This window comes from Rhinolophus sinicus, linkage group LG06, assembly GCF_036562045.2.
Source record: "Rhinolophus sinicus isolate RSC01 linkage group LG06, ASM3656204v1, whole genome shotgun sequence".
NCBI classification, from domain to species: domain Eukaryota; kingdom Metazoa; phylum Chordata; class Mammalia; order Chiroptera; family Rhinolophidae; genus Rhinolophus; species Rhinolophus sinicus.
The window spans coordinates 143,225,976-143,252,745 of record NC_133756.1 but is presented as its reverse complement, the minus strand read 5'-3'; the positions used below and the strand labels follow the sequence as shown (position 1 = coordinate 143,252,745).

General features: G+C 34.3%; 2 protein-coding genes and 1 pseudogene across 5 annotated transcripts in view; 1 reads left to right on the top strand and 2 right to left on the bottom strand.

Moving 5' to 3' along the window:
* Window positions 1-26,770, top strand: part of CCDC73 (coiled-coil domain containing 73) — a 253,095-nt gene that overhangs the window by 54,439 nt on the left and 171,886 nt on the right. The window lies entirely within an intron of this gene.
* QSER1 (glutamine and serine rich 1) overlaps window positions 1-26,770 on the bottom strand; it is an 84,404-nt gene that overhangs the window by 41,342 nt on the left and 16,292 nt on the right. For all 4 annotated transcript variants that reach the window (XM_074336186.1, XM_019738513.2, XM_074336184.1 and 1 more), the window contains 3 exons: window positions 18,368-18,480; window positions 17,804-17,965; window positions 11,537-15,226 (listed from right to left, as the gene is read on the bottom strand). In XM_074336186.1, the coding sequence (XP_074192287.1) occupies window positions 11,537-15,226; window positions 17,804-17,965; window positions 18,368-18,480 (3,965 nt within the window). The remainder of the gene's footprint in view (window positions 1-11,536; window positions 15,227-17,803; window positions 17,966-18,367; window positions 18,481-26,770) is intronic.
* LOC109450823 (developmental pluripotency-associated protein 2) lies at window positions 18,499-22,241 on the bottom strand (annotated as a pseudogene).

Genomic DNA, 26,770 nt, shown 5'->3' with positions numbered 1-26,770 from the left:
CAGTCAAGGAGAGAGGCCTGCTGAAGAAATACAGATGAGTAATCTAATCATCAAGTCATGCTGTACATCTTGAATTTACAGTTTGTATGACAATTCTATCTAAATACAAGGAAAAATAATCTAATCACGCTAGGAGGCCATACTACAGAATTTTATCCTAATGCAATATATTTTTATGCTACTTTAACTACACTGTTGTCATACTTTTCTGCCTCAAAAAAGTACATAAATGGAAATTGATATTTTATGCTCTAAATATTAAGCATTTTTAACATAATTGTAGATCAGAATTGGGATTTTTTTTTCTAATTTAATGTAAATAGAATGTAAATGTAAAAAAAAATGCTTCTTTTGGCCAGATGTGGCATTTAAAATTATTTATGGATCCATGGGTGAATATTACTTATTGAGATTGGTTTTGCAATTTTATTTCTGTCCTTCATTTTTATTGATACAAGAATTTACCTTGCTTGTAAAAATAATGGATGAATGAAGGAATAAAAGGGACTTTATTATAGCAAAGTTACTGAATTTTGAAAATACTAAGTTATATGGCAAAACAAATCACATAGCTATCTATGATACTGCCACCAGCAAGCAGACCCTTAGAGAACAATATTGTAAGACGTGCTTTAGTTATAAGCAATGTAATCTCAAAGAGATGAGGTGCAATTAAGATCAAAAGGCAATACGTTAAATATATAAAACAAGATAGTACATGATAATATTAAATGGAGTTCTTAATGTTCAGAAGTCTTTATATTATCCAAAAGGAGAGTAAGATATTAACAGATCTGAGAAGCTGAAAATACATATTGTAATTCCTACTATAACCAGGAAAAGAACAGAAATATTTCACCGAAATAATCAGGGGTTGGGAGACTAGGTAAAGATAGGAATGAAACCAGACTGACCATGTATTGATGATTATTGCAACTGAGTGGTGCACAAATTGGTTTAATTATACCAATCTTTGTACCTTTGTAAAATGTTGGAAATTTTCCATAATTAAACGTTAAGCAAACATTTTTTAAAAGAATGTATAAATTCCAAATTATTAGAGGGAAAAATGTATCAATACTGTGTGATGCCCTTTAAGTGAAGATTTAAAACAAGCCAAACAAAAGTGTAGTGTTTAAGGATGCATATACAGGTGGTAAAATTATAAAAGAAAAGCAAGGAAGTAAAAGAAATCCAACTCAGATAGTGGTTAGTTCTAGAGGTTATGAGTTGGGTTTAATTTAATACTCAATTTATTTTTGTACTTTCTTGCTTTCTAACAAATAGCATTTAATGCCATAAATTTTCTTCTTTGCTCCACATTCTTGGCACAGCCCATTGGTTTTAAAATATAATACTCCATTGTCCTAAGTGGTTTGTTACTTCAGTTTTGGTTTCCTTTTTAAGCCATGAGTTGTTTAGAAGAAGATGATTACAAATTATTCATAAGTTTTTAAATAAAAACTTATTTTTATTTCTGCTATTCCTTTATGAAATTACTGCGTTGTGGTCAGGGAATATGGCTTAAATAATGTCAGCATTTTCAAATTTATGGAAATTTTTATGTGTTTGTTTTCCTTATATGTGTTATATTTCCACATGTGAGTTTTATTTCACAAGAAAAATGTTCTGAAAGAAAGAAAACAGAAATATGGGAAAATATACTAAAAATGCTAACAGTAACAATAAAATTAGTATGTCTATATTAAAAACAGAAATGGGGAAAAGATTTTATTATGATAAAAGAAAATTTAACTGTAGTAAAATTTTATGCACCTGATTAGATGGGTTCAAAACATATCAAATAAACAGTAATAGAAAAATAATAAAACATAGTTGGAAACTTTAACACACCTTTTTCGGGAATCAACAGATCAAGCAATCTAAAAACAAATGAGGATAGGGAGGATTTAAAAAAACTTTTTATTATTAAAAATTTCAAACACACACAAGTAGAGAATACAAACCCTCATGTACCATAACCCAGGAGTAACAAACACAAACATTTTGGTATACTTCTTTTATCTATCCATCACCCCTTTTATATTTGCTGGGATAGTAAAGACAATTCTAGACCTGTCATTTACCCCAACATTAACATATACATTTTCTTATATAATCTAATGTCATTTATTACACTAAACAAACAAAAAAAAGATTTAAAGGATTTGAACAATATTACCCCAAAAAATCTATTACCACTTGGTATTAATGCAATATTTATAAAAATTAACTATTTACCAAGCTACTAATAAAATTTCCATACATTTAAAAATGCAGATATTATTAAGCCATATTCCCTTGACCACAATACAATAGGACCATAAATTAGTAATAAAGGAGTACCAAAAGCAACAACAACAAAAACCTACTAGGAAATACCCCAAAACCACCATTCTTAAGAACTCTTGGGTTAAAAAGGAAATCAAAACTGAATTCCTGTTCAAACCATTTAGTGATAAACCATTTAGAAAAGAGAACGCTCGCTACAAATTGGAACCAGAGGAACAGAGTCAGAGTGTGGTGCAAAGAAAACTAACACTTTAATGCTATTTGTTAGAAAGCAAGCAAATACAAAAATTAACTAAGTATTAAACTCAAGAAGCCAGAGAGAGAATATTAAAGTGAACCCAGGGAAGATAGGAAAAAACAACTGATAAAAGCAGAAGTGAAGAAAAAGTGATTAAAAAATGATAACAGGAGCCAAAAAAGAAAGTACATTGGTTCCTTGAAAAGAACCTTTCACAGACTGATAAGGAAAAAGATTCAAATAATCATTTGGAGCAAGAAAGAGAACATAACTACAGAAATAGAGGAGACCAAAAACTTATAAGGGAATACTATGTACAACTTTATAATACGTACTGTGTTTCCCCGAAAATAAGACCTAGCCGGACAATCAGCTCTAATGTGTCTTTTGGAGCAAAAATTAATATAAGACCCAGTCTTATGTTAGATAAGAGCCAGTCTTATCTCTTATAGTAATATAAGACCAGGTCTTATATTAATTTTTGCTACAAAAGACAAAGATGCATTAGAGGTGATTATCTGGCTAGGTCTTATTTTCGGGGAAACACGGTAACAATTTAAAATCTAAGTGAAAATGATTTTACTAGAAAATATACCTTTCTTATATTGACCCAGATAGATCAAACTACCTCAGGAAAAAACTGGAAAATCCCAGATATATTCTTAGAAAGGTCTACCAAATCTCTAATATGTGCTACAGCTTTTCAAAGCTTAGACAAATAGCAAAACTTTCCCAGTTCAATTGACAAGATCAGCATATTTCTGAATACAAACGTGAACAAGAATAAGACAAACCACTATAAGCTCATCTCATTTATGAATCTAGATGTAAAAATCCCAAATAAAATACTAGCAACTTAAGTCTTGCAATGGGTTAAAATATTTCATCATGTCCCGAGTTCGTGGTGTAATTTTTTTAAAAAAAGATTCAGTATTAAGGAATCAGGTAATAGATTAATGTGGGGGAAAAAATGCAGATTTATCAGAAGCTCAAAAGAGCACCTGACAAAATTTAATATCCACTGTTAATTTAAAAAATATTTTTAAGAACCTCAAAATAGGTTCAGCATTAGAAAACAAGTAACAGATTAATGTGGGAAAAAAGAAGCAGATTTATCAGAATAAGTTCCAAAAAGCATCTGACAAAATTCAATACTCAGTTAATTTTTAAAAGTCTTAAGAGCCTCAAAAGAAAAGGAATTTCTTAATTTAAAGAGTACAGTATACCAGAAACCAACAACAAATGTATTTCATAGTCAAATGCTACATGTATTACTTAATATCAAGGAAGAGGCTAGGGTGCTTCCTATCAATGCTACACTAAGGAACAACAAAAAAAGAGAAAGATAAAACTACCTTTATCTTTTTAAAAAACATCAACCTAAAAATGCAGGAGAATCAGTGGAAAACTGTTAAAATAAAAATTCAACAAAAATGCCAAATGTAAGATGGATATAGGAAAACCAATCATTGCCATAAATCATCAGTAAACAATTAGAAAACAGTGTGGGGAAAATTATATTTTAAAACAGTTAAACTATAATATATAATGTCTATTGGAAAAAATGATATAATATTAAGTCATACAATAACATCTGAATAAGTAGAAAAACATTATATTCCACAAGTGGATAAGAATATTGTAAAGATAGAATCCCTTAAAATGATTACAGATTCAATGTAATCACAATCAAAACCCCAGAACATTGAAGGGGTCTTACTGGCCCATTACAGGGCAATTTGAGCATCAGAAATAATGACTACAATTGATAAGACAATGAATAAGCCCACTAGAGCCTGGAAACCCTGGGAGCTGGGTAGTGTGGGGAAATTCCCAGATGAGAAAGCTGGAGAATGGTATCCTCTAATTTTGTGAATGAACGCACACAAATTCCAGTTTCATGCCTAGACTGCACTTATACAGTATAGACCCAAACTAGCATAGCAAGACTTTGAGATCTAAACTATAATGAAGTCTACCATCCATACAAGTTCCAGACTAAGCGCTAAAACAGATTCACAACAGCAGAGCTATGAACTGAACTAAAAACTGGAACCACCACTCTACAATGACACAAAACTCTTGGTGTGACTGCCCGCTAAAACAAAACAAATCAGCATTCCCCAGAGTGGTACAGTATAGTACTTAAAATGTCCAGGATACAATCCAAAATTATTCAGTATACAAAGAACCAAAAAGGTGAGGTAAAAGATAACATGCCACTCCAAGATGACTCAGATGTTGGAATTATCAGACGTGAAAGCAGCTATTATAACCATGCTCCATGAGGTAAGGTGAACACACTTTTGAAAATGATGGAAATATGTAAGTTCACAGCAGAGGAATAGAAACTAGAGGAAAAAACAAATACAAATTTTAAAATTGAAAAAATATCTGAAATAAAAAGTTCACTGGATGGGCTCAATAGAATTGAGAAGGCCAAAAAGTCAATGAACTTGATGACAAACCAATAGAAATTATACAATCTAAATGAAGAACAAAGGGGTAACAAGATTGCAAAAAATGAACAGAACCTCAGGAACCTGATGAACAATATCAAAAGGTTTAATACCCATATCACTGGAGTCCCATAAGGATAGAAAGAGATTGGTGCAGAAAAAATAATGCCCCCAAAGTCTCAAATTTGGCGAAATACATACAAGCACATTTCAGATTCGGGAAGCTCAGTAAACTCCAAACAAAATAATCCTTACCCAGACAAATAATTACATTGCTGAAACCAAAGAAAATGAAAAAAGTCTTGAAAAAGGAAAAGTTCTTTGGGCTGAAGGAAAATGATACCAGAGGAAAACTTGAAATATCAGAAGTAAAAGAAATGCAAAAGAAATTATAAATATTTGGATAAATATAAGACTATTTTTCTCCTCATAAGTTATTTAAAATATATACGGTGTTTCCCAGAAAATAAGACCTAGCCAGACAATCAGCTCTAATGCGTCTTTTGGAGCAAAAAGTAATATAAGACCTGGTCTTATTTTACTGTAATATAAGACCGGGTATAATATAATATAATATAATATAATATAATATAATATAATATAATATAATACCAGGTCTTATATTAATTTTTGCTCCACAAGACACATTAGAGCTGATGGTCTGGTTAGGTCTTATTTTCGGGGAAACACAGTATAACTGTTGAAAGCAATAATTACTACTCTATCAGGGTTTTCAATAAATGTAAAGGTAATATATAGTACAAATATACATAACATAAGGGTGAAGGTAAAAGGAACTGTATGGTTTTTAGGCTTTTACATTTTACTTGAAATGATAAAAATATTAACTCTAAGTGGACTGTAATCAGTGGTCAACCACTAAAAACATAATACAAAAAGACACAGCCCCAAAAAGCAGATATACATAAAAAATACTAAAAAGGTTCAAATCTTTTTTTTTAAAGGTAGGAAAGAAGAAATAGGTACAAAAATAGAAGGGAAAAACAGAAAACAATAAAATAGAAGATCTAACTATATCAGTAGTTACATTAAATGTAAATGGTCTAAATATACCAGTTGAAAGACATAGTTCTTTTAAAAGACAAAACTATATACTGTCTACAAAATACCCCATTAAATATAATGTCACAGATAGTTTAAAGGTATAAGGATGGGAAAAGATATACCATGCAAATACCAAGCAAAAGATGCCTAGAGCGGCTGTATTGATATCAGGCAAAGTAGATTTCAGAATAAGTATTATTAATTATCAAGGAAGGACATTATATACTGATAAAAGGGTCAGTTCACCGAGACTTAACAATTCTAAATGTGTATGCATATAAAAACAGCTTAAAATATATAAAACAAAAGGCAATAGAGATGAAAGGAGAAATAGACGAATCCACAAATTTATTTGGAAACTTCAGAACTCCTCTCTCAATAATTGATAAAACAAGTAAACAGATAATTGGCAAGGATATAGTAAAACTGAACATCAACAACCAACTTGATTTAATTAATATTTATAGAACAATCAACATAACAGCAGAATACACATTCTTTTAAAGTGCACATGGAACATTCATCAGAATCAACCATATTTTAGGCCATAAAGCTAAACTTTAACAAATTTAAAAGAACTGAAAGTACATAAAGTAAAAATCAATAAAGAAAATCAATAAAAGAAAATCGATAAAGGAAGGTATCTGGGAAATCCCCAAATATTTGAAAATTAAATAACATAATTCTAAATAGCTCATGGATTAAAGAGGAAGCATCAAAGAGAATTTTTTTTAATTTAAACTGAAAGAAAATAATGAATAATGAAAGTGAAATTTGTGGGATATACCTAAAGCAGGGCTTAGAGAGAAGTTTATAACATTAAAGTCTTACAGCAGAAAACAGAGTTCTCAAATCAACAATTTAGGCTTCTACCATAAGAAACTAGAAAATAGCGAATAAACCTAAATCAACCAAAAAAAGGGAAATAAGGAGAACTGCAAAGAATCGAAGAAACTGTCAACAAAGGAGAAAAATAAACTAAAAGCAGGTTTTTTGAAAAGATCAATAGAATTAATAACTTTTATCCAGACTGACCAAGACAAAAAAAAGACACAAATTACCAACATCAAAAAGAGAGAAGACACAAATTACCAACACCAGAAATGTAATCACTCCAGAACCTACAGACATTAAAAAGATGAGAAAATGCCACTAACAATTCTATCGCCGTGAATTTTTTTTTCAATTAAAGTTTATTGGGGTGACAACTGTTAGTAAAGTTACATAGATTTCAGGTGTAATATACCCATAAATTTGACAACTTAAATGAAGTAGGCCAATTTCATTTCAAAGACACAAAACATCAAAACACAGTCAAGAACCAGATACCAAAACCAGACAAAGGTGTAACAAAAGGAAAACTACAGACCGATATCCACTGTGAACACAGATGCAAAAAAAGTGAAAATTCATCAATGTATAAAGAAAAGGTAATATATCAAAGTCAATGGGGTTTATCCTGGGAATGCAAGGCCACGAATATATTTTAAAATCAATCAATGTAATTCACCATATTGACAGACTAAATAAGAAAACTACATGATCATTTCAACAGATGAAGTAAAAGCATTAGACAAAATTCAACTTCCATTTATTATAAAAACTGTCAGCAAACTAAGAAATGTAAGGAACTTATTTAATGTGATAAAAGGTATCTACAAAGAACATCATATCTAATGGTGAAAGGATGATTTCTTTCCCCAAAAGATCAAGAACATGATTGGGATGTCCACACTCACCACTCTTACTAAACACTGTATAGGAAATCCTAGACTGTGTATTAAAGCAGGAACAAAAAAGGCATAAGAATGTCAAAGAAGAGAAATAAAACTATCTTTATCTGCAGATGACATCATTTTCTACATAGAAAATCCTATGAAATCTAAAAGGAAAATATTGTAGAAATGAGTTGTGCAGATTCACAGGATTTAAGGTCAACATGTAAAAACCAACTGTATTTTATAATGTACTGATGAATAACTGGAATTTGAAAACTTTTCAAAGTATCATTTATAATAAATAACACCGAAAAATATTCAGGAATAAATCTAACAAAGCATGTGTAGGATCCATCTATATGCAAAACTATAAAAAAGTCTAATGAAAGAAATCAAGTATATTCATGAATTGGTTAAGATTCACTATGTTGTTAGAAGTTCAGTTTTCCTTAAATTGCTATAGATTCAAGGAAATCAAAATCAAAATCTTGGTAGGGGTTTTTGTAGATAGCAACAGCTGATTTGAAAATTTATATGGAAAAGTTAGGTAACTCAAGTAGGCAAAACAATTTTGAAAAAGACAAATTTGGAGGACTCACACTGCCTTATTTCAACTTAACTGTAAAGCTACAGCAGTTAAGACAGTGTGGTATTGGTGAAACTGGTATTGGTGAAAGCATAAACACAGATCAATGTAACAGATCTGATTCCAAAAATAAATTCAAATATGGTCAATCGATTTTTAACAAAGGTGCAAAGGCAATCAATGGAGAAAAGACTGTCTTTTCAACAAATGGTACTGGAAATTCTGGATTTCTGTATGTGAAAAAGAAATAAACTTCAACCTATACATCTTACACAAAAATAAAATCAAAAGGATCATAGACCTAAATGTAAAATGCAAAACTTTCAAATTTCTAGAAGAAATCAGGAGAAAATTTTTGTGACCATGGGTTAGGCAAAGATTTCTTAGGATACAAAAAACATCAGTCACAAAAGGGAAAATGGATAAATTAAACCTCATTTAAAACTTAATTTAAAACGTTTGCCCTCCAGCAATATTTAAGGGCTGTGGGAATTTAGAGGATATGAGCACTAACTCTGCTTGCAGTAACTTCTACAAAGTGACTTTGAAGATGGTCTTCAAAGATAACTAAGTGTCTGCTGGGTTAAAAAATGGAGAGGAGGGCATTCTAGGTAGAGAAAAACCCTGTTCAAAGGCTCACAATTGTAAAGGTCCAAGGAACAATGAGAAATTCAGTTGTCACAGAAGAAGGCAAATGAAAAGAGTTGTGCAAGAGAGTCAAATATGGAAAAGGAGAATTTTTACATGTTATTTCTTTTTTTCCCATTAAGCACCAAGAAGTATTTCAAAGCAGAGAAATAACAATCAGTTTTCCTTTTTTATAAAGAGAAATGTGATAACAAGGTGGAGGATGGATGGACTGGTGTAGAGACTTGTGCAAAGGATTCTAATGAGAAGTCTTTTGCAATAATCCAAGCAAGAGATGATAAATTCTTGTAGCTGAGGTGGCAATTAGATGGCAAAGAAAGAATTTCAAAGACCTAATAGTAAAAATTGGGATAATGGTGATGATTTTAACTAAAAATTAGATAATAAGAGTTGTCTGGAAGAAACCAGTTTTAGATTCATGTTTTAGAACAGAGATTACAAAAGACTTGTTCTAGTAATGTAAGAGGGAATATAGTAGTAACTGCAAAGCACTTTGAATTGGGGGACAGGAGTATAAAATCTTACTAGGATTAGTCACATCCATGTCTTTGACTGTCACACACTGACTTTCCATTATGCTAATTTCCCTGTATGACAATATGAAAATTCTTTAGAAATATATGAACAGACATTTATGCTAATAGATTATTTGGGATATCAGTTGTTTCACATCACTTTAGTAGTTAAATGTAATCTCAACTTCGGAAAGAAGCTAAGAAGTACATCACAAAACGAGGTTTAAATCTTGAAGCACCATTCTATTAGGTTGGTGCAAAAGTAATTTCAGTTTAAAAGGTTAAAAATGGGGCCAGCCCAGTGGCTCAGGCGGTTAGAGCTCCATGCTCCTAACTCCGAAGGCTGCTGGTTCGATTCCCAAATGGGCCAATGGGCTCTCAACCACAAGGCTGCAAGATCAATTCCTAGAGTCCTGCAAGGGATGGTGGGCTCCGCCCCCTGCAACTAAGATTGAACACGGCACCTTGAGCTGAGCTGCCGCTGAGCTCCCTGATGGCTCAGTTGGTTGGAGAGCGTCCTCTCAACCACAAGGTTGCCGGTTTTGACTCCACCAAGGGATGGTGGGCTGTGCCCCCTGCAACTAGCAATGGCAACTGGACCTGGAGCTGAGCTGCGCCCTCCACAACTAAGACTGAAAGGACAACTTGAAGCTGAATGGCACCCTCCATAACTAAGATTGAAAGGACAACTTGACTTGGAAAAAAGTCCTGGAAGTACACACTGTTCCCCAATAAAAAGTCCTGTTCCCCTCCCCCAATAAAATCTTTAAAAAAAAAAAAAGGTTAAAAATGGGGCAGCCCAGTGACTTGGTTGGAGTGCCATTCTAACGCTGAAGGTCACCGGTTGGATTCCCACATGGACAAGACCAGTGAGCTGCGCCCTCTACAGCTAACATTGTGAACAACAGCTCTCCCTGGACCTGGAGCTGGGCTGCTGTGAACAGCCAGAGGTCTGAGCTTGGTGTGACCTACTATGAGCTGACCTTTGAGTGGATGACAGCCAACCAAAAACCGGCGACCCAAAAACAGGCCACCGAGACCAACTGCCTCAGCCGGTGGAGTGCAAGGCTCATAACACCAGCATGGGCCAGGGAGCTGCACCCTACAACTAGACTGAGAAACAGTGGCTTCAAAAACAAGGTTAAAAATAACTGCAAAAAACAGCAATTACTTTTGCACGAACCTAATATTTATGTAAAAGAGGCAAGAATAAATACAGGTTCTAGAACCAGACAAACCTGAATTCAGATTCCAGCTCTGCCACTTACTACCTGTATGGACCTGGGCAATTTATTTACTCTCAGTTATATCATCTGTATATTGGAGGCAACAATGTGTATCTCCCAACATTGCTACTGGTTCCTGGCACACAGGTGGTAGCTATTTTATTGTTATAAATTTTTTCCTGAGCGTATTCCTTAAAATAGTTAAGTTTATACTTGTCAATTGTTTACATAAGGCAGTGCATCTTTAAACAGTGCCTCTAAATGTTTCCTTAACTACAGAGTAAAGTGAAACACATACTCCAAAGATGTGGGCATGTAGTCTGGATCCAGCACAAAATTTAAAAATTTTTATCTTAATTATATTAATGTGCATGGTGCACACAATGTAACCATATTTAATAGTAAATGTTCACCTTCAGGTAAAATTGGCATACCAAGAAAATACATGCCAGTTTATACTACAACAGAACCCTCAATACAATGCCTCCTATCCATAAGCCAACTCAAGGGGGTGTGTCTCAGCTTAGAGAAGTCTGAATAGCATACTATGTAAGTTATGTTGCATGTGGTAAAAAGCCAAGAAAAGACAGAACTACTCAACCTAAAACCCAGCATTTTCCTACAGGCAAGAACATTTAAAAAAATAAGTCCCTTAGAGAACTGCTGATGCATTCTGACCTGAACATTTATTTGCAGACCTGCTTCAAGTGAAGAAAGCTTAAAACCCAGTCTTACAGCCAGAAAAATAGTGCAAAGCCATAATTACGAATCTGAATTTTAAAACTTTACCTGTTTTCTTTTTTTTATCAGAAGTTGCATCCAAAGTAGGAAAGGTAGTAGAAGAGCTTTTATAAATATCATGACTGCATACTCCAGGATCTTCTTCATCAGAAGAAAATGAAGATAAATGTTCTAAGTTTTTAAGTTCATTATCAAGTTTTTCTGATGGACTGTTAACCCCCGTTTCAGACATTAAAGGTGTGGGTGTTGCAGATGAAGTCTTTGGAAGTGGTGGGGGACAAAATGCACGAACAATCTGGGTCCCCGGTCGTCTAGTCCTGTTAGGCATTCGTACAGCAAGAGTGGAAAACTGCTGCTTGGGCCCAGATTTCAGAAAATCTAAGAAAGAGGCAATAAATCCTGTTTTCACTTCTGGCTGTTTTTCCTCTACTTCTTTGATCTTCTGTCTCATTTTTTCTTGATGCTGATAACCATCATGGCAGCCTTCTAAGGAAGGAGGAGTATACGGCAAATACATATCTGTTCCCCTTGGATTCTGGCGTTTGCCTTGGGCAGGTCTTTTCAGCTGTTTCTGATTACTGTTGTCTTCCTCTCTAGTTTGCCCTTTTCCTTTAGTTTTTTTCTTCTGAAGGTTAAAATGCATTAAATCTTGGTTTTCTTCTTCAGTCTTGACACCAGTTGCCTCCCCAGGTTGGGCCATGGCCAACAGTGCAAGTGCACTCCTAGTTGGGTTCATGGAGGCACTGCTGTCATCACCCCCTAAGGTGAATTCACTCTCCGATGTAGCACTCTCTCCACTTATACTTCTACTACTAGAAACAAACTCTTGGTTTCTGTTATTATTTAATGTACTATCTACAGGAACTTCACTATCATCTTCAGATTCATGACTGGTAGCAGACTGTTTCTTGAATGGGCCAGAACTTTGCTCCTGGACTTCATGACTTGGTCCAACCACTGGTGAGGTTAATTTAGATGCTTTATTTTGACCAGGTGTTTCAAGGTGCTGTTGATCAAGAGTCATTTTTGATTGAAGGGTAGGTACTGGTGAAAGGTTCACTGTAACTTGACTTCCATTTAATGAGATATCATTTATATTTTGTGGCTTTCCTACTGTAGCTGTTATGGAGTTAAAATCTGAAGTCCCATGCCCGACATCTAATGACTGCTGAAAATGAGATTTAGAATCATCATCTTCAACAGCTGGAATGATTTCATTTGAAGTTGACTTGGAAAAATCAGAAGGTGTAACGCCACAAGCTGCCGCTGTAGCTGCTAAGATATCATCTACATTTGATAAAATATTTCTTTCATCACTGAGAAGCATGGCCTCTGGGAAACATATTGACCCAAGTGAAACAAAATGATTCTTTGAATCATGTTGATTTGTTTCACTAAAGTGGCCCTTTGTTAGATGTTGTAAAGGCTTTGAAGACTCAGAGAGGTCCATTTTCAAAATTTCAGAATTCTGAGTATGGAGTTGCTGCTGAGAAGGATCGCCATTGCTCTGAATAATATGGCCATCCATTTGAAGAAAAGGATGTACTATTTGTTGAGGACTTGGAACACGCTGTACTTGTAAAGATGCCTTTACTTGTCCTAAACCTGCCTGCAGTATTGACTGCTGCAGAATTTGTAAGTCACAGGCAGAATCTAAAAGGATCTGTGTAGTAGGAAGGGATGCCTGATGGCCATGCCCTAAGGCATGATTTGGAATTTGAATCTGAGATGAGGCATTAATTATTTGATCATGCTGCTCCTGGACCTTGGTTTCATGTGCCTTATGTATAAGGGAATGCTGCTGGCTTAGGTCTTTAGTATTCAGCCTTATTTGTGGAGTTTGCATTAAATTAGTTGTCTTCTTAATCTCAAGGGTTGCTGCATTACTGACTTGGCCAATTTGTTGGTTAAGTTGTGTCACTGAACCAACCATACTTTCTTCTTTTTTTGACCCTTGTAGAGCAATCCCAACAACTTGATCTTCAAGACGGGAATTGCTTCTGATTACACTCTGAGAATATCTGTCATCTGCCTTTGACACTTTATAAGCTGATTCTTGAACATTAATTTCCCCATCAGATAGCCTTTGGGTTGATGCCTCAAGAGATACTTGTGGCTGTAATACCTGTAACTCTTGCATTGGAAAATCATCTTCTTGCTTTGAAGACGTATACACATTTGAGTCAAGTTTTCTTTCAGCGTAAGACTTTGGATCAGGGGAAGGCATGTTATTCTGTAATGTCTGACAATGAGTAGCGGATGTAAAAGATGATGATTGGACGGCAGGCAAAAACTTTTGGGACTGGGGAGATGATGACCCTTGAGCCTGAGCATTTTGGGAAGAATGCATAGAGATATAATTCTGGGTTGGGCTAGAATCTGGCAAACTCTGAGCCTGAGAGGTGGAAGAATAAGAAAGAGAAGGGACTGTTAACGTTAGGGACTGCCCTGAAGCATAGCTTTCTGAAGGGCTAACAACTGACAAATCTTGTGATTGTGATGAGTAACTAACCTGTGTCTGGCTAACTGGTGATAAACCCTGAGAATGTCCAGATGAATAACTTTGAGACTGGCTAACTGAAGATGGATCTCTTGTTTGAGCAGGGTAATTCTCGTTTGTAACTGAAGATAATACCTCTTGCTGATTAGAAGAATAATTAAGTGTCTGATTTTCAGAAGTTACAGTCTGAGACGACCCAGAAAAAGTCAATGTTTTATATAAGGATGGCAACTTCTCAACTTTGCTGGACCTATAAACCTGTGAATGAACAATAGATGGCACATTATGTGGCTGTACTAAACCATAATTTTGGGACTGACTGACTGATAAAAGGCTTGGTAGCTGCGCTGTAGAATAAATTTGTGCTTGGCCCGATATTACAGAACTCTGGTTATGTAAAGGTTTGGAATAGCTTAGTGTTTGCACAGGAGGAATTATGCTTTGAGGTTTGGGGCTCTTAGTTGATGTTAGTGGTTGTTTTGTAGAACAGCTTTTTACTTTTGTAGTGGAAGGAGGATATCCTGATGATGGAATCGCAGATGAGTAAGACTGAGCAAGTTCCCCTGAGACCTGAGCGGTCTTCTGCTGCAATCCTCCATTGCTCACCTGAGTAGACTCTCCAATTGGGCTACAGGATAAAGATGACTGCCTGCTTGTTTCCTGAAAATTAACTACACTTGCATTTGATAGATAACTATGTAAGGAATGCTGTGAACCAGTCAGTTGTGCCTGAATAGACTGGGTACCTGAAGGCCGCTGATGGTGTTTAATAACACTACATTCTCGAAGAGCTCTTTCAATGGAAGCAGTAGAACTAGTAAAGAGACTTGAACTGTAGGCTTGAGGAGTTTGCTGGGTTCCCCCAAGTGCTGAAGGCAACAAACTAAACTGAGGTTGTAAAAGATGGGGTGCAGACTCTTGAGCTGAGCGATACGTTGAAGACTGAGGTGGTATGCTGTTACTTAACGCACAACTGCCCAGGCGCTCAAATGCCAAAGCAGTTGGGACAGTTCCCTGGGAAGTCTTGATTTGTAGCAAAGGGTCGTGAGGATTTAAAATTCCGTTTGATGTAGTGTTAAAAGTTGAATCCTGTAGCACCAAAGGTGAGGTGGTAGCAAAGTTTCTATTGCTGAAGGTGGTGGGATGCTGATAAGCAGAGAGGGCAGAGGGTGGAAGTGTTCCAGTGGTTGGCAAAGGTCCAGTAACAAACAGCTCAGTTGCTGCCGAGGAATGCATACCTACGAAGAGAAAACATAAAGATCTTCATGCAAGTGCAGCACACTTACATATATGACTGTGTTTTCATAGGTAAGACTTACATGACTCTCAACCCATCAAAACCTTTATAAGGTTGAAAAGCCTGACTAATTCTGTGTGTCAATTCTGAAAACTACATTTCAAAATAGCTAGCTTTCTTAAAGCAAAAACAAAGTTACAAAGGTATCAGCAATTCACACTTATAATTGTTACGTAAATAGGAGTTCATGTAAGGCCATTAAAAATTAAGAAACCAGTAAAAATACGCATTACCTCTTGTGATTACCCTGAAGTCCCAATGCAAAACACCAATGGGCAAACAAAAATGTTCATAACGTTAAAATTGAAACTAAATTATCTACATTTAACATAACAAATAAATTTCAAAAATAACATTGAGGTTAACACTGCAAAGTTTCTTTTGTAAAAATATATGTACTTATATAAAATCTCATGCATTTCAAATTTTGACTTCCTATGAACAATAACAATGGATGCATGCTTATCATACAAGGCTGATTAGAAATTAATAAAGTACTGTCAAGAAGGGATTGTTAACATCACAGGACAGGATTCTAGCTACATATAGCTAGAGAAAAAACACATATACCTTTGTGATCTACAAGTTCCACTTCAAGAAATTTATCCATGGAAATAACTGAACACAAAGGTGTTTGTGCAAGATATTCATTATAGTTATTGTGTATAATAAGTAGAAACAACCTAAAGGTCCATCAACAGGGGATTGAACAAATAATGATGGCATATCCTAATAATAGTGTTGCTATAAACATTGTTTAGGTGTATATATGTTTTGATATACAAAAATATCAAAGAAAGTCCCACTCTTCTCTAAAAAGTGGGACTGTAGTAAGAAACTATCACTTTCCATTTTATATACCTTTCTATTGATTAGCTTCCACTAAATTTTTTTTTTGGTCATTTTGGAAAAATGGAGGAAAAAAGATTCTCTGGCCCTTTCAAAAACATTCTTCTCTCACTTTTTTCCATTAAATGTCAAAAAAGTATTACTACTACAAGGACAGAAAATATATAGTTATACTTGAAAGTATAAATAACACTTAGAATGTTTAAAATAACATAACCATAGGAACTAGAAAAGTCTAACTGAATGTGTAATACAAAATTATTCCAGGAAGCAAAAAATGAAGCTATTGTGTGGTTTTTAAAAAGACTTGTATTAAAATTATAGCTAAAATAATATTATATTAGTTTCAGGGGTACACCATAGTTATTCAAGATTGCTATTGTGTTTTTTAATATTGTTTTATTTTACTCTAAAACATTAATTATCTCCTTGGAAGCAGAAAAAAAATTACTGAGGCATATTGATTAGCTCTATTAATAGAATTTACACCAGAATGATAAAAATACTACTTCTGATAGCTATTATTTACAAATATCTTCTCAAATATGCTGACATTTCTTATTCCTTAAGAAAAACCTTAAAAACTAACTTTTCTGTCATCCTGCAAAAAATAAAATACGTACAAATAATTTGGAGGGAGAAAGTTGAAAAATGAAATCAGAAAAGTAAAATTTAAAAGTGCATATAAAAACAGGCACAATGTAATATCAACTTGTAATGATTTTTATTAAACAGTGATTTATTCTGTTCAATTAAGGATAACTTTACATAACTCAAATAATAAAATTAGTCCCAAGATTGTTTTTCACTATACTACCTACCCAGCCTGAATTCACTAAAATAAATGAAATTTAATCTTTCACCAAAAGAAAAACACACAAAAATATGTATAGTGACAGATACATAAATTAACTTGATGGGGAATTCTTTCACAATGTAAACATGAAATCACCACATATACACTTTAAATATCTTACAATTTTATATTCAATAAAGTTGAAATGGGAAAAAAAAGTAAAAGAAATTTAATCTTTGCCCCTCTCAAGTAGACAAGTAACTAGAGTTGACCCTTGAACACCGGTTTAAGCTGCACAGATTCTTATGAGGATTTTTTTCAATAAATACTGTACATGTATTTTCTCTTCCCTATGATTTTCTTAACATTTTCTTTTCCCTGGCTTACTTTATTTTAAGAATACAGTACATAATATATATAACATATAAAATGTGTTTATCGACTGTTTATGTTATTGGTAAGGCTTCCCGTCAATAGTAGACTATTAGTTAAGTTTGGGGAGTCGAAAGTTATATGTGAATTTTCAAATGCACAGGGGGTCAATGCATCCCTAACACTCCCATTTTTCAAAGGTCAACTATACTTAAATTGCAGATATAAACTTTACATCTAAAGTTTATCTTTAATAATTACATCTTCCTCAATTTGTTGGTTTTTATTAGTGCTAAAACTGAATTTCTGTTAGAAACAATTTCTTGAATTTTGTTCACCTTAAAATTGTGAAAATTCCAGGTTTTAAAGTTCATTAAATTATTGAAGTTCATTTAGTTATTGGAAAAATCAATAATTAGTCACTTTCAGCCACACTACCACGACAAAGCCATACATGGTGTATTTTTACAAGACTTAAAAATTATGAAAACCAACAATCACCTGTCTGCCAGGATGGAGCCCTGAATTGTGGTAAGAGAGTAGTTCCTGAAGAAGCAGCCTGAGCAGTTCGAGATTCAACAGTAGAGAGAAAATTCATCACTGAAGATTCTTTAGTGTTAGTGCTGGCACTGTTCACACTAGTATCAAATATTCCAGAAAGACCTACGTTGAAGAGAAAACATATCCCAAAGTAAAAATATTATTAATATAAAATAATATTCCTGATCCTATTTTTAAAAGGAATCTCTGAAATTTGAGGCCAAAAGTTCTACAACCGTAAACTGTTTTATTTTTAAAAAGCAAACAAATATTAATTTGACTAAGCATAGTTCTAATTTAAAAATTACAAAGATGCGTGAAACGATCTCCCAACTAATTAATTATACAGATATTCCCTATGAATAAAAAACAAAGCTTTTAATCTCATTTTCATTTAAAAATTTCCCATGGTACTGTTATGTCCTGCAAACACACACGGTCAACCCAACATGTGAAAAATTATTTTTCTTCTTATTCACTAAATGTACCCAGATTCGTGTTAATATTTCACAAGGGGATTTTTACCAGTTGGCTGAGGTGTGGTAGGATATCCAGGAAGCTGATGAGAGGCTGCAAAAGTCTGTCTCTGAAGGAGATCTGTTTCAGAGTGTGAGGGATGGCCTTCTTCATAGCTTAAACTAGAGGATAAAAAATAAGTGACTAAAAACGCACAGCCCAAACGATATATGATCAAAAAGTTTCTAGGAGAGCAATTATTAAAAGTAGCAGAAGTCTTTGACTCAATTCCTGACCTATAGACCCAACAGATGAAACACAGTCTGACAATACTGTCAGAATGGGGAAAATATATTGAAAATATATGAGAAAGAAAAATGATACATAGTATTTCCCTTCATTCAACTTTTACCTCCTAACAAGTCCTTTTACTGGTAGAGATTAAAACATGGTACAATGAGACGAGCAAAATCCTGGAAAACAGGACAGCTGAATTCATTGTCCATGCTCTACTGGCTTACAGTGTGATTTCTGCAAGTGACTCAATTACTGTTGGACTAATTTCCTCATCTGTATGAATGGAACTAGACAAAATAATCTCTAGGGTCCCTCTTATTCTAACATTCTATGGAATATCAGATAATTGAAATAAATTAATACTATTTCCCAAAAACTCACCTAGAAAATTTCAAGCCTGTACATTGAGTCATTCAGAACAAGATGTTTTCTTCCCTTGATTTTTATTTTGAATATATTAAACCCAGAGGGAAAAAAACGGAACTAATACAATGAATAACCCATATACTTGTCACTTAAGATTTAACAATTGTTGGGGGGCTGGTAGATGAGGGTAAAAGGGATGAAATATATGGTGATGGAAGAACTGACTCTGGGTGGTGAACACACAGTGTGATGTATAGATGATGTATTACAGAATTGTACACCTGAAACCTATGTAACTTTACTAACAGTTGTCAACCTAATAAACTTTCATTAAAAAAAAAAAGATTTAACAATTGTTAACATTTTGTTACATTTGTTTTATCTTCCTCTATACACACACATATATACGTTTTTATTTATTTTGTGTTTATAGCAGCTTTATTCGTAATTGCCAAAACTTGGAAGCAACCAAGATGGCCTTCAGTATGTGAATAGATAAACAAATTATGGTATATCCAGACAATGGAGTATTCACTGCTAAAAAGAAAAAGTGGGCTAAGGGATCAAATATATGGTGATGGAAAGAGAACTGACTCTAGGTGGTGAACACACAATGTGATATATAGATAATGTATTACAGAATTGTACATCTGAAACCTTTGTAACTTTTCTAACAATTGTAACCCCAATAAACTTTAAAACAAAAACAAAAAAAGTGGGCTATCAAGCCATGAATAGATATGAAGGAATCCTAAATTTATATTGCTCTGAAAGAAGTCAATCTGAAAAGGCAACTGTATGATTCCAACTGTATGACATTCTGGAAAAGGCAAAGCTATGGATACAGAAATGTGTCAGGAGTTGAACAGGTGGAGCACATAACCCCTGACACAATTTTCAGGGCAGTGAAGCTATTTTGTATGACACTATAATGGTGGATATGTCATTATACATTTCTCTAAACCCATAGAATGTAAAACATAAAGAGTGGACCCTAATGTAAACTATGGACTTTCGCTGGTAATGATGTGTCAATGTAGGTTCAATAAATGTACCCCTCTCGTGCAAGATGTTGGTAGTAGGGAAAATGGGGGCGTGCAGGGAACAGTATTTGGGAACTCTCGTTCCTGCTCAATTTTTTCTGAAAATCTAAAACTGCTTAAAAAATCTATTAATTAAAAGAAACCCAACTTATATTCTATATGTTATAGCTAAATACCTGAAGCAGCAGTGGCAGTCACTTTTTGGCAGACCTCAAGTACAGAATCCAGACATTCACATCTGTACTCAAGGCGTCAGGCAACACTGATGGCCAGGACAGAGCCCAGCAATCACTGGGATACAAGTCAATGCATCTGTGAGCTACCTATCCACCATTTATTCTTTATTAAGACATGGCCTATCCAAAAGGAATGATGTGGGCGTGTTCAAACCAGGTTGCTTCTACTTCTTCATTGTAGTTAATCTTTCCATCATCCTCTTACTCCTCTTAACACCGTTGGGACATAGCATATTACCTTCTAGATCTGGGAATGGGAAAGTGCAGGCCGGTAACAGGAAGAGAGAGATCATCTTCTTAGGAGGGTCAGGCACCCACGCCTGACCTGCATAGAACTGCAGGTGAACCCAACCGTCTCTGTCTGCCAAGAGAGGTCTGCCATGGACTACACTCCACCTGACACCAGAGGTTTGCAGCATAAAATTCTCAGCAGAAATAGGAATGGGACATGAATTCACAGCCTTAGGTTGAACGGCTCTTGCAGCAAGTCTTGCCCATGCTGCCAACATGGCTTCCTGAGCTGAAGTTACCACTTCAAAGCTATTGGTCATTTGCTGTCTCTCACTCATCTTACAACTTTTCTTACTCCTTGCTTTCTTGGTCACCATCTTGCATTTCTTTGAACTTGACTGCAGTGTGGCTTCCTGTAGTGTTTCAGGAATGTTTTGTTTTTCTTCAGAGTAAGCATGTTCCTTGAGCCTCAGATAAACATCTATTTTCTTGCCATCGGTACTCAAATTGTTGGCACCAGTTCCGCTAAGTGTCCCAATGCACTTTATTAATTGAAGACAAAATAGTTGGCAAGGGGAGGATTGGTTTTGGACAAGCTATGAATTGTTCACTCATTTGAGGAAGATAAACTTCATCATCTGTCCTAAGAATCTTCAGGTTGGCTTCTGAGATTGAAGAAATGCTTAGCTCCATCTGATGTTCTTCATTAGGGTCCTCACTAACCAAAACCAATGTGAGAATCACACTTTCTTCCTCTAATTCAACCTCAAAGAAATCCTTTTTGCTGCTATCAAAATTTGACTTTGCCATTCCCAGAAACACTCAGAGGACAGCAAAGCCAGCAGTTAAGAATACCTGCAGTTTACTCCTTTTAACCCAAGAGTTTCTCACCAGATTTCTCCTTTTATAAGCAAATGTCCTATACTTTTCTTTTTCACTAAACCACCTGAAAATAACTTGCAGACACCATGATACTGCATCCTTAAATATTTCAGTTGTTATCTCCTAGGAACACGACATTCTCCAAATCACCAAATATCATTCTTAGACCTAAACTTTAAGTCTATAACATCATGTAATACAGAGGTCATATTCCAACTTTCCCTGATTATCGCCAAAATATTTGGGATTTTTAAGCTTTCAATGTAAGGATCCAGTCAAATGTAAGAATTGCATCTGGTTACCTTTTTAAATTTAGAACAATGTCCTCACCCTGGCCTTAATCCCAGATCCCTTTTGTCTTGATTTCATGACATGGACTTCTTGAATTGTAGGCTATCCCAAATTCTGGATCTGTCCGATTGCTATTCATGAGAAGTATATAGGGATATTTTGTACTTCTTATTGCATCACGTGAGTGAGGACTCACATAACGTCAGTTTGTCTCATTATTGGTGATGGTAAACTTGAAGTGGTTAAAGTACTCTGTCAGATTTCTCCATGTAGTTATTTTTTTCTCCTTTGAAATTAGCATGCAATTTTGAGGTATTACTTTAATAAGACTGTAAATATCTTGCTCCCAACAGCCAATGGTTTTAGACATCATCCATTCATGATCTTTAATTCAATTATTGCACTGGAGATTGGAAATGGTAGGTTTCTAATTACATCATTATTTCAATATTTAAAAGTTAGCATTCTTCTGTAAAATAAAAATAGGCTTTTCTTTTTTTCCTTCTTTCTTGTGTATATAATATACTTACACATTTTAATATATTTTTCAGAAATGTATATACAAGGTGTGATTGAAAAATATGGTGAATGTTTAAATAAAAAAAAACCCACAATTGTTACAGTAGAAGACACATTGCCATTAACCCCCCTCAAAATACTCCCCCTCGCTTCGAACACACATCCCATCATTGTTGCCACTTTCTGAAGCAGTTCTTGGAAGTCCCCTTTTGTGAGTATCTTCATCCTCCATCATGACAATGCTCCATGTTAGACATCACTTCGGTATACAACAATTTTGGTCAAATAAAAACATTATGTTGTGTCCTCATCCACCTTATTCACCAGATCCGGCACTGTGCAACTTATGGTTCTTCCCCAAAGTCAAAACGACCATGAAAGGTAAACGTTTTGAATCGATTCAGGACATCGAGGCAGCCAAGACAGAGCAACTAAAGACACGAAAAAGGATTTCCAGAACTGCTTCAGAAAGTGGCAAGAACGATGAGATGAATGTGTTCGAAGTGAGGGGGAGTATTTTGAAGGGGATTAATGGCAATGTGTCTTTTACTGTAATAATTTTTTTTATTTAAACATTTACCATATTTTTCAATCACACCTCGTATATTATACTTTTAAAACATGTATCACTGTAGACTTGATGCTCAATTTGCCTTTTCAGTCCTGTCTCCTTTTGACATGTCCTACTTGGTGCTCAAACACATCCTTACCTTCTAGCATATGATGTTTCGGGCTCACCTTATTATTTTCCCTGTACCACACCTGAAATGAACCATTTCTAGTAGGCCCTTTTAGTGGGCAATGGCATTCAGAAATCAAGATCTGGGTGCCATATGTGTTCAATGTCTACAGTGTCATTGCTTCTAGGCCCTTTTGGTGGACAAAGCTAGGAAAATATGTCTTTTTAAAAACATTAGTTCAATCTGAGAACTCTAATTCAAATCCAATATAGTATTCCTCATCTTCCCCCATTTCACATGTGTACGTATTCCATTTTCCTAAAGTTAGAATCCTAGTTCACAACTACATCAATATGTTTACTTGTTAGCTCTACTTGAAATACTATAATGCAACCTCTACCAAAAAGAAATCTAGGTAAAGGTCAGTATTTCTTCACAGTGCCTTTTGTCCCAACATTATATCCCACTAAGTATATATAGTTCAAAAGTAAGTAAATGAATTACTTTGTTATGCCTATTATTAATTAGATATAGGAATTAGATTTTGTTTGAAGATCCAATTTTAGCATTATTTTAAAATATTTAAAAAATTTTAAAATGTATTTAAGGCATAATTTACATATAATAAAATATACCCATTTTTAGTGTACAGTTCAATGTGTACACATTTTGATAAATGTATATAGGAGTATAATCACAATCCCAACCAATTTATGGAACATTTCCATCACAACAAAAGGTTTCTCACGCCCCTTTGCGGTCAGTATCTTTGTCATGTCATCCCTGGCCCCACACAGTCACTGATAAGCCTAAAGTCACTAAAATTTAGGCTTGCCTGTTCCAGAATTTCATATAAATGGAATCATACAGTCTGCATTCTTTTGTGTCTGGCTTTTTTCATTCAGCATACTATTTTGAGACACATCCAAGCTGTTGTATACCTGAGTAGTTTATTCCTTTTCATTGAATTGTGTCACTATATCATGTTTATCCTTTCACTTACTACTGATAGACATTTCGGTTGTTTCCAGTTATAAATAAATCTGCTATGAACATTTGCATACATGTCTTTTGTGGACCTATATTCTCATTTCTCTAAGTGAAATATTTGGAGTGGAACTACTGGGTCATAAGGTAGGTACATGTAGCACTTTACATTACCATTACCAATGAATCAACATTCCATTTTTGCTTGATCTTTTCAGTTGTCTTAATTTTAGCCATGCTAACTAGGTACAGTGGTATCTAATTGTGGTTTAAGTTGCATTTCCTTAATAACAAACGAGGAACATCTTTTTCTATGCATATAGGCTATTATTTTAGCTTTTCTTGTGAAGTCGGTTCAAATTTTTTGCCCTTAAAAAAAATAAAGTTAAAAAAAAAATGTGGGTTGTTAGCCTCTTATTGGGTTATCAGGTTTTTTCACATAAATATTCTGGATATTTTTTATCAGATATATGTATTGTGAATGTTTTCTTTCAGTCTGACAGCTTTTTCCATATTCTAGTGTATTTTTTAATTAAAATTTATTGGGGTGACAATGGTTAGTAAAATTACATAGGTTTCAAGTGTACAATTCTGTAATACATCATCTATATATCACATTGTGTGTTCACCACCCAGAGTCAGTTCTCCTTCCATCACCATATAATCTGGTGTCTTTAAATAAAAAAGTTTTAATCAATTAACTAAGTTTATTTTGGTAAGAGCACTTCACAGGAGATGTACCACTTCGAGTACACAGCACAGTACTAGCGACTAAGCATACGTGCACTTCAGCAGGCCTCTGGAACTTATTCAGCATGTGTAACTGAAGTTTTATTATCTGTCAAATGACACGCCATTTCTCCCTTCCCCCAGTCCCTGGCAACCAGTATTCTACTCTGAGTTTGACTAACAAGGTTTTAATCTTTGATTAACCTGAATTATCAGTATTTTTTCTTTTATAGTAAGTGCTTTTAGTATCCTGTCACTAACATAGTCACCTGTTTTCTTCTGTAAGTTTCAAAATTTAGCTTTTATGTTTAGATCTAGGAATCACTGGGATAATTTTTGTGTATGGTATGAGACAAGGGTCAAGGTTCATATTTTTACTTCTTTAAAAGTTAAGGTATAAATTGCATACAATAAAATTCACCCTTTCTAGTGTACAAGTCAGTGAGTTTGGACACCACAAAAACCAGGGGAGAGAACAGTTCCATCACTACAAGATTCCCCCCTGCCCCTCAGTAGTGACCCCTCCCACCACCTCTAGTCCCCAGGCAACCACTGATCTATTCTCTATCCTTATAGTTTTGCCTTTTCCAAAATGTCAAATAAATAGAATCATTTAATATGTAGCATTTTGTCTGGCTTCTTTTACTTACCGTGTTTTCCCAAAAATAAGACCTAGCCGGACAATCAACTATAACGCATCTTTTGGAGCAAAAATTAATATAAGACCTGGTATATATTAATTATATCATATTATATTATACCCAGTCTTATAGTAAAATAAGACTGGGTCTTATATTAATTTTTGCTCCAAAAGACGCATTAGAGCTGATTGTCCGGCTAGGCCTTATTTTCGGGGAAACACAGTAGCTTAATGCATTTGAGATTTATCCATGTTGTTCTTTATATCAGTAATTCATTACTTTTTATTGCAGAGCAGCATTCTATTATATGGGTGTACCAAAAGTTGGTGGTTGTTTCAAAATCCATGTATCAGCTGAAGAATTTTTGGGTTCTTTACTGTTCTTCGCAATTATAAATAAAGCTGCTATAAACATCTGCATAAGTTTTTGTGTGAATATAAATTTTCATTTCACTTGAGTGAATGCATAGGAGGGGTATGGTTGAATTACATAGTAAAATGCTTAACTTGAGAGAAACTGACTATTTTCCAAAATGGCTACAATTTTTACATTCCCATCAATAATGTAAGTCTAGTACTCTGCATGCTTGTTGGCACTACGTATTATCATTTTGTAAATTGTTTCTTTCCTTTCTTTTTAAAAATTTTAGCCATTCTAATTGGTGTGCAATGGCACCTCACTGAGCATCATTTGCTCATCTACCATGCAGACATCTTCTTTGGTAAAGTAGCTATTCAAATCTTTTGCCCATTTTTATTGGGTTGTTTTCTTATTATTGAGATTTAGGAGTTGCCTATGTATTTTAGAATCAAATCTTGGTCAGATATATGTTTTGCAAATATTTTCTCCCAATCTGTGGATTTTATTTTCATAACAATGTATTTAGAAGAGCAGAACAATTTTTTTATTTTATGAATTGTACATTTGGTGGTGTAGCTAAAAAATCTTTGCCTAATCCAATTATCAAAAAGATTTTCTCTTATGTTTTCTTCTGGAAGTTTTATAGTATTAATTTAGGTCTGTGATTCATTTGGAGTTAATCTTTTGTACATTGTGTGAGGTAAGACTTGGAATTCATTTTTTTACACTGACCTGATAAATGATTAAGGTTCTACAAATATTCCAATTTTGTTCTTTTCTCAAAACTGTTTTGGCTATGCCAGGGTATTCCCATATAAATTTTAGTGCCAGCTTGTCAATTTCTGTGAAAACATTGCATTGAATCTACATCAATTTGGGGAAAACTACCATCTTAAAAGTATTGAGTATTCTAATTCATGAGTATGTTTTATCTGTTTAGGTCTTTAACTTCTGTCACCAATCTCTTGTAGTGTTCAGTGTATAATTTTTGCAAGTACTTTTTAAAATTTATTCCCAAGTATCTCATTTTTGTTATTTTGTTCTAAAATTTTTTTTAATAACAGCTTTATTTATATATAATTTACATACCATAAAGGTCACCTTTTTAAAGTGTACAAATCAGTACTTTTTTGAATATTCAGAGTTGTGCAACCATCACCATAATCTAATTTTAGAACATTTTCATTGCCTGAAAAATAAATGTGCACCT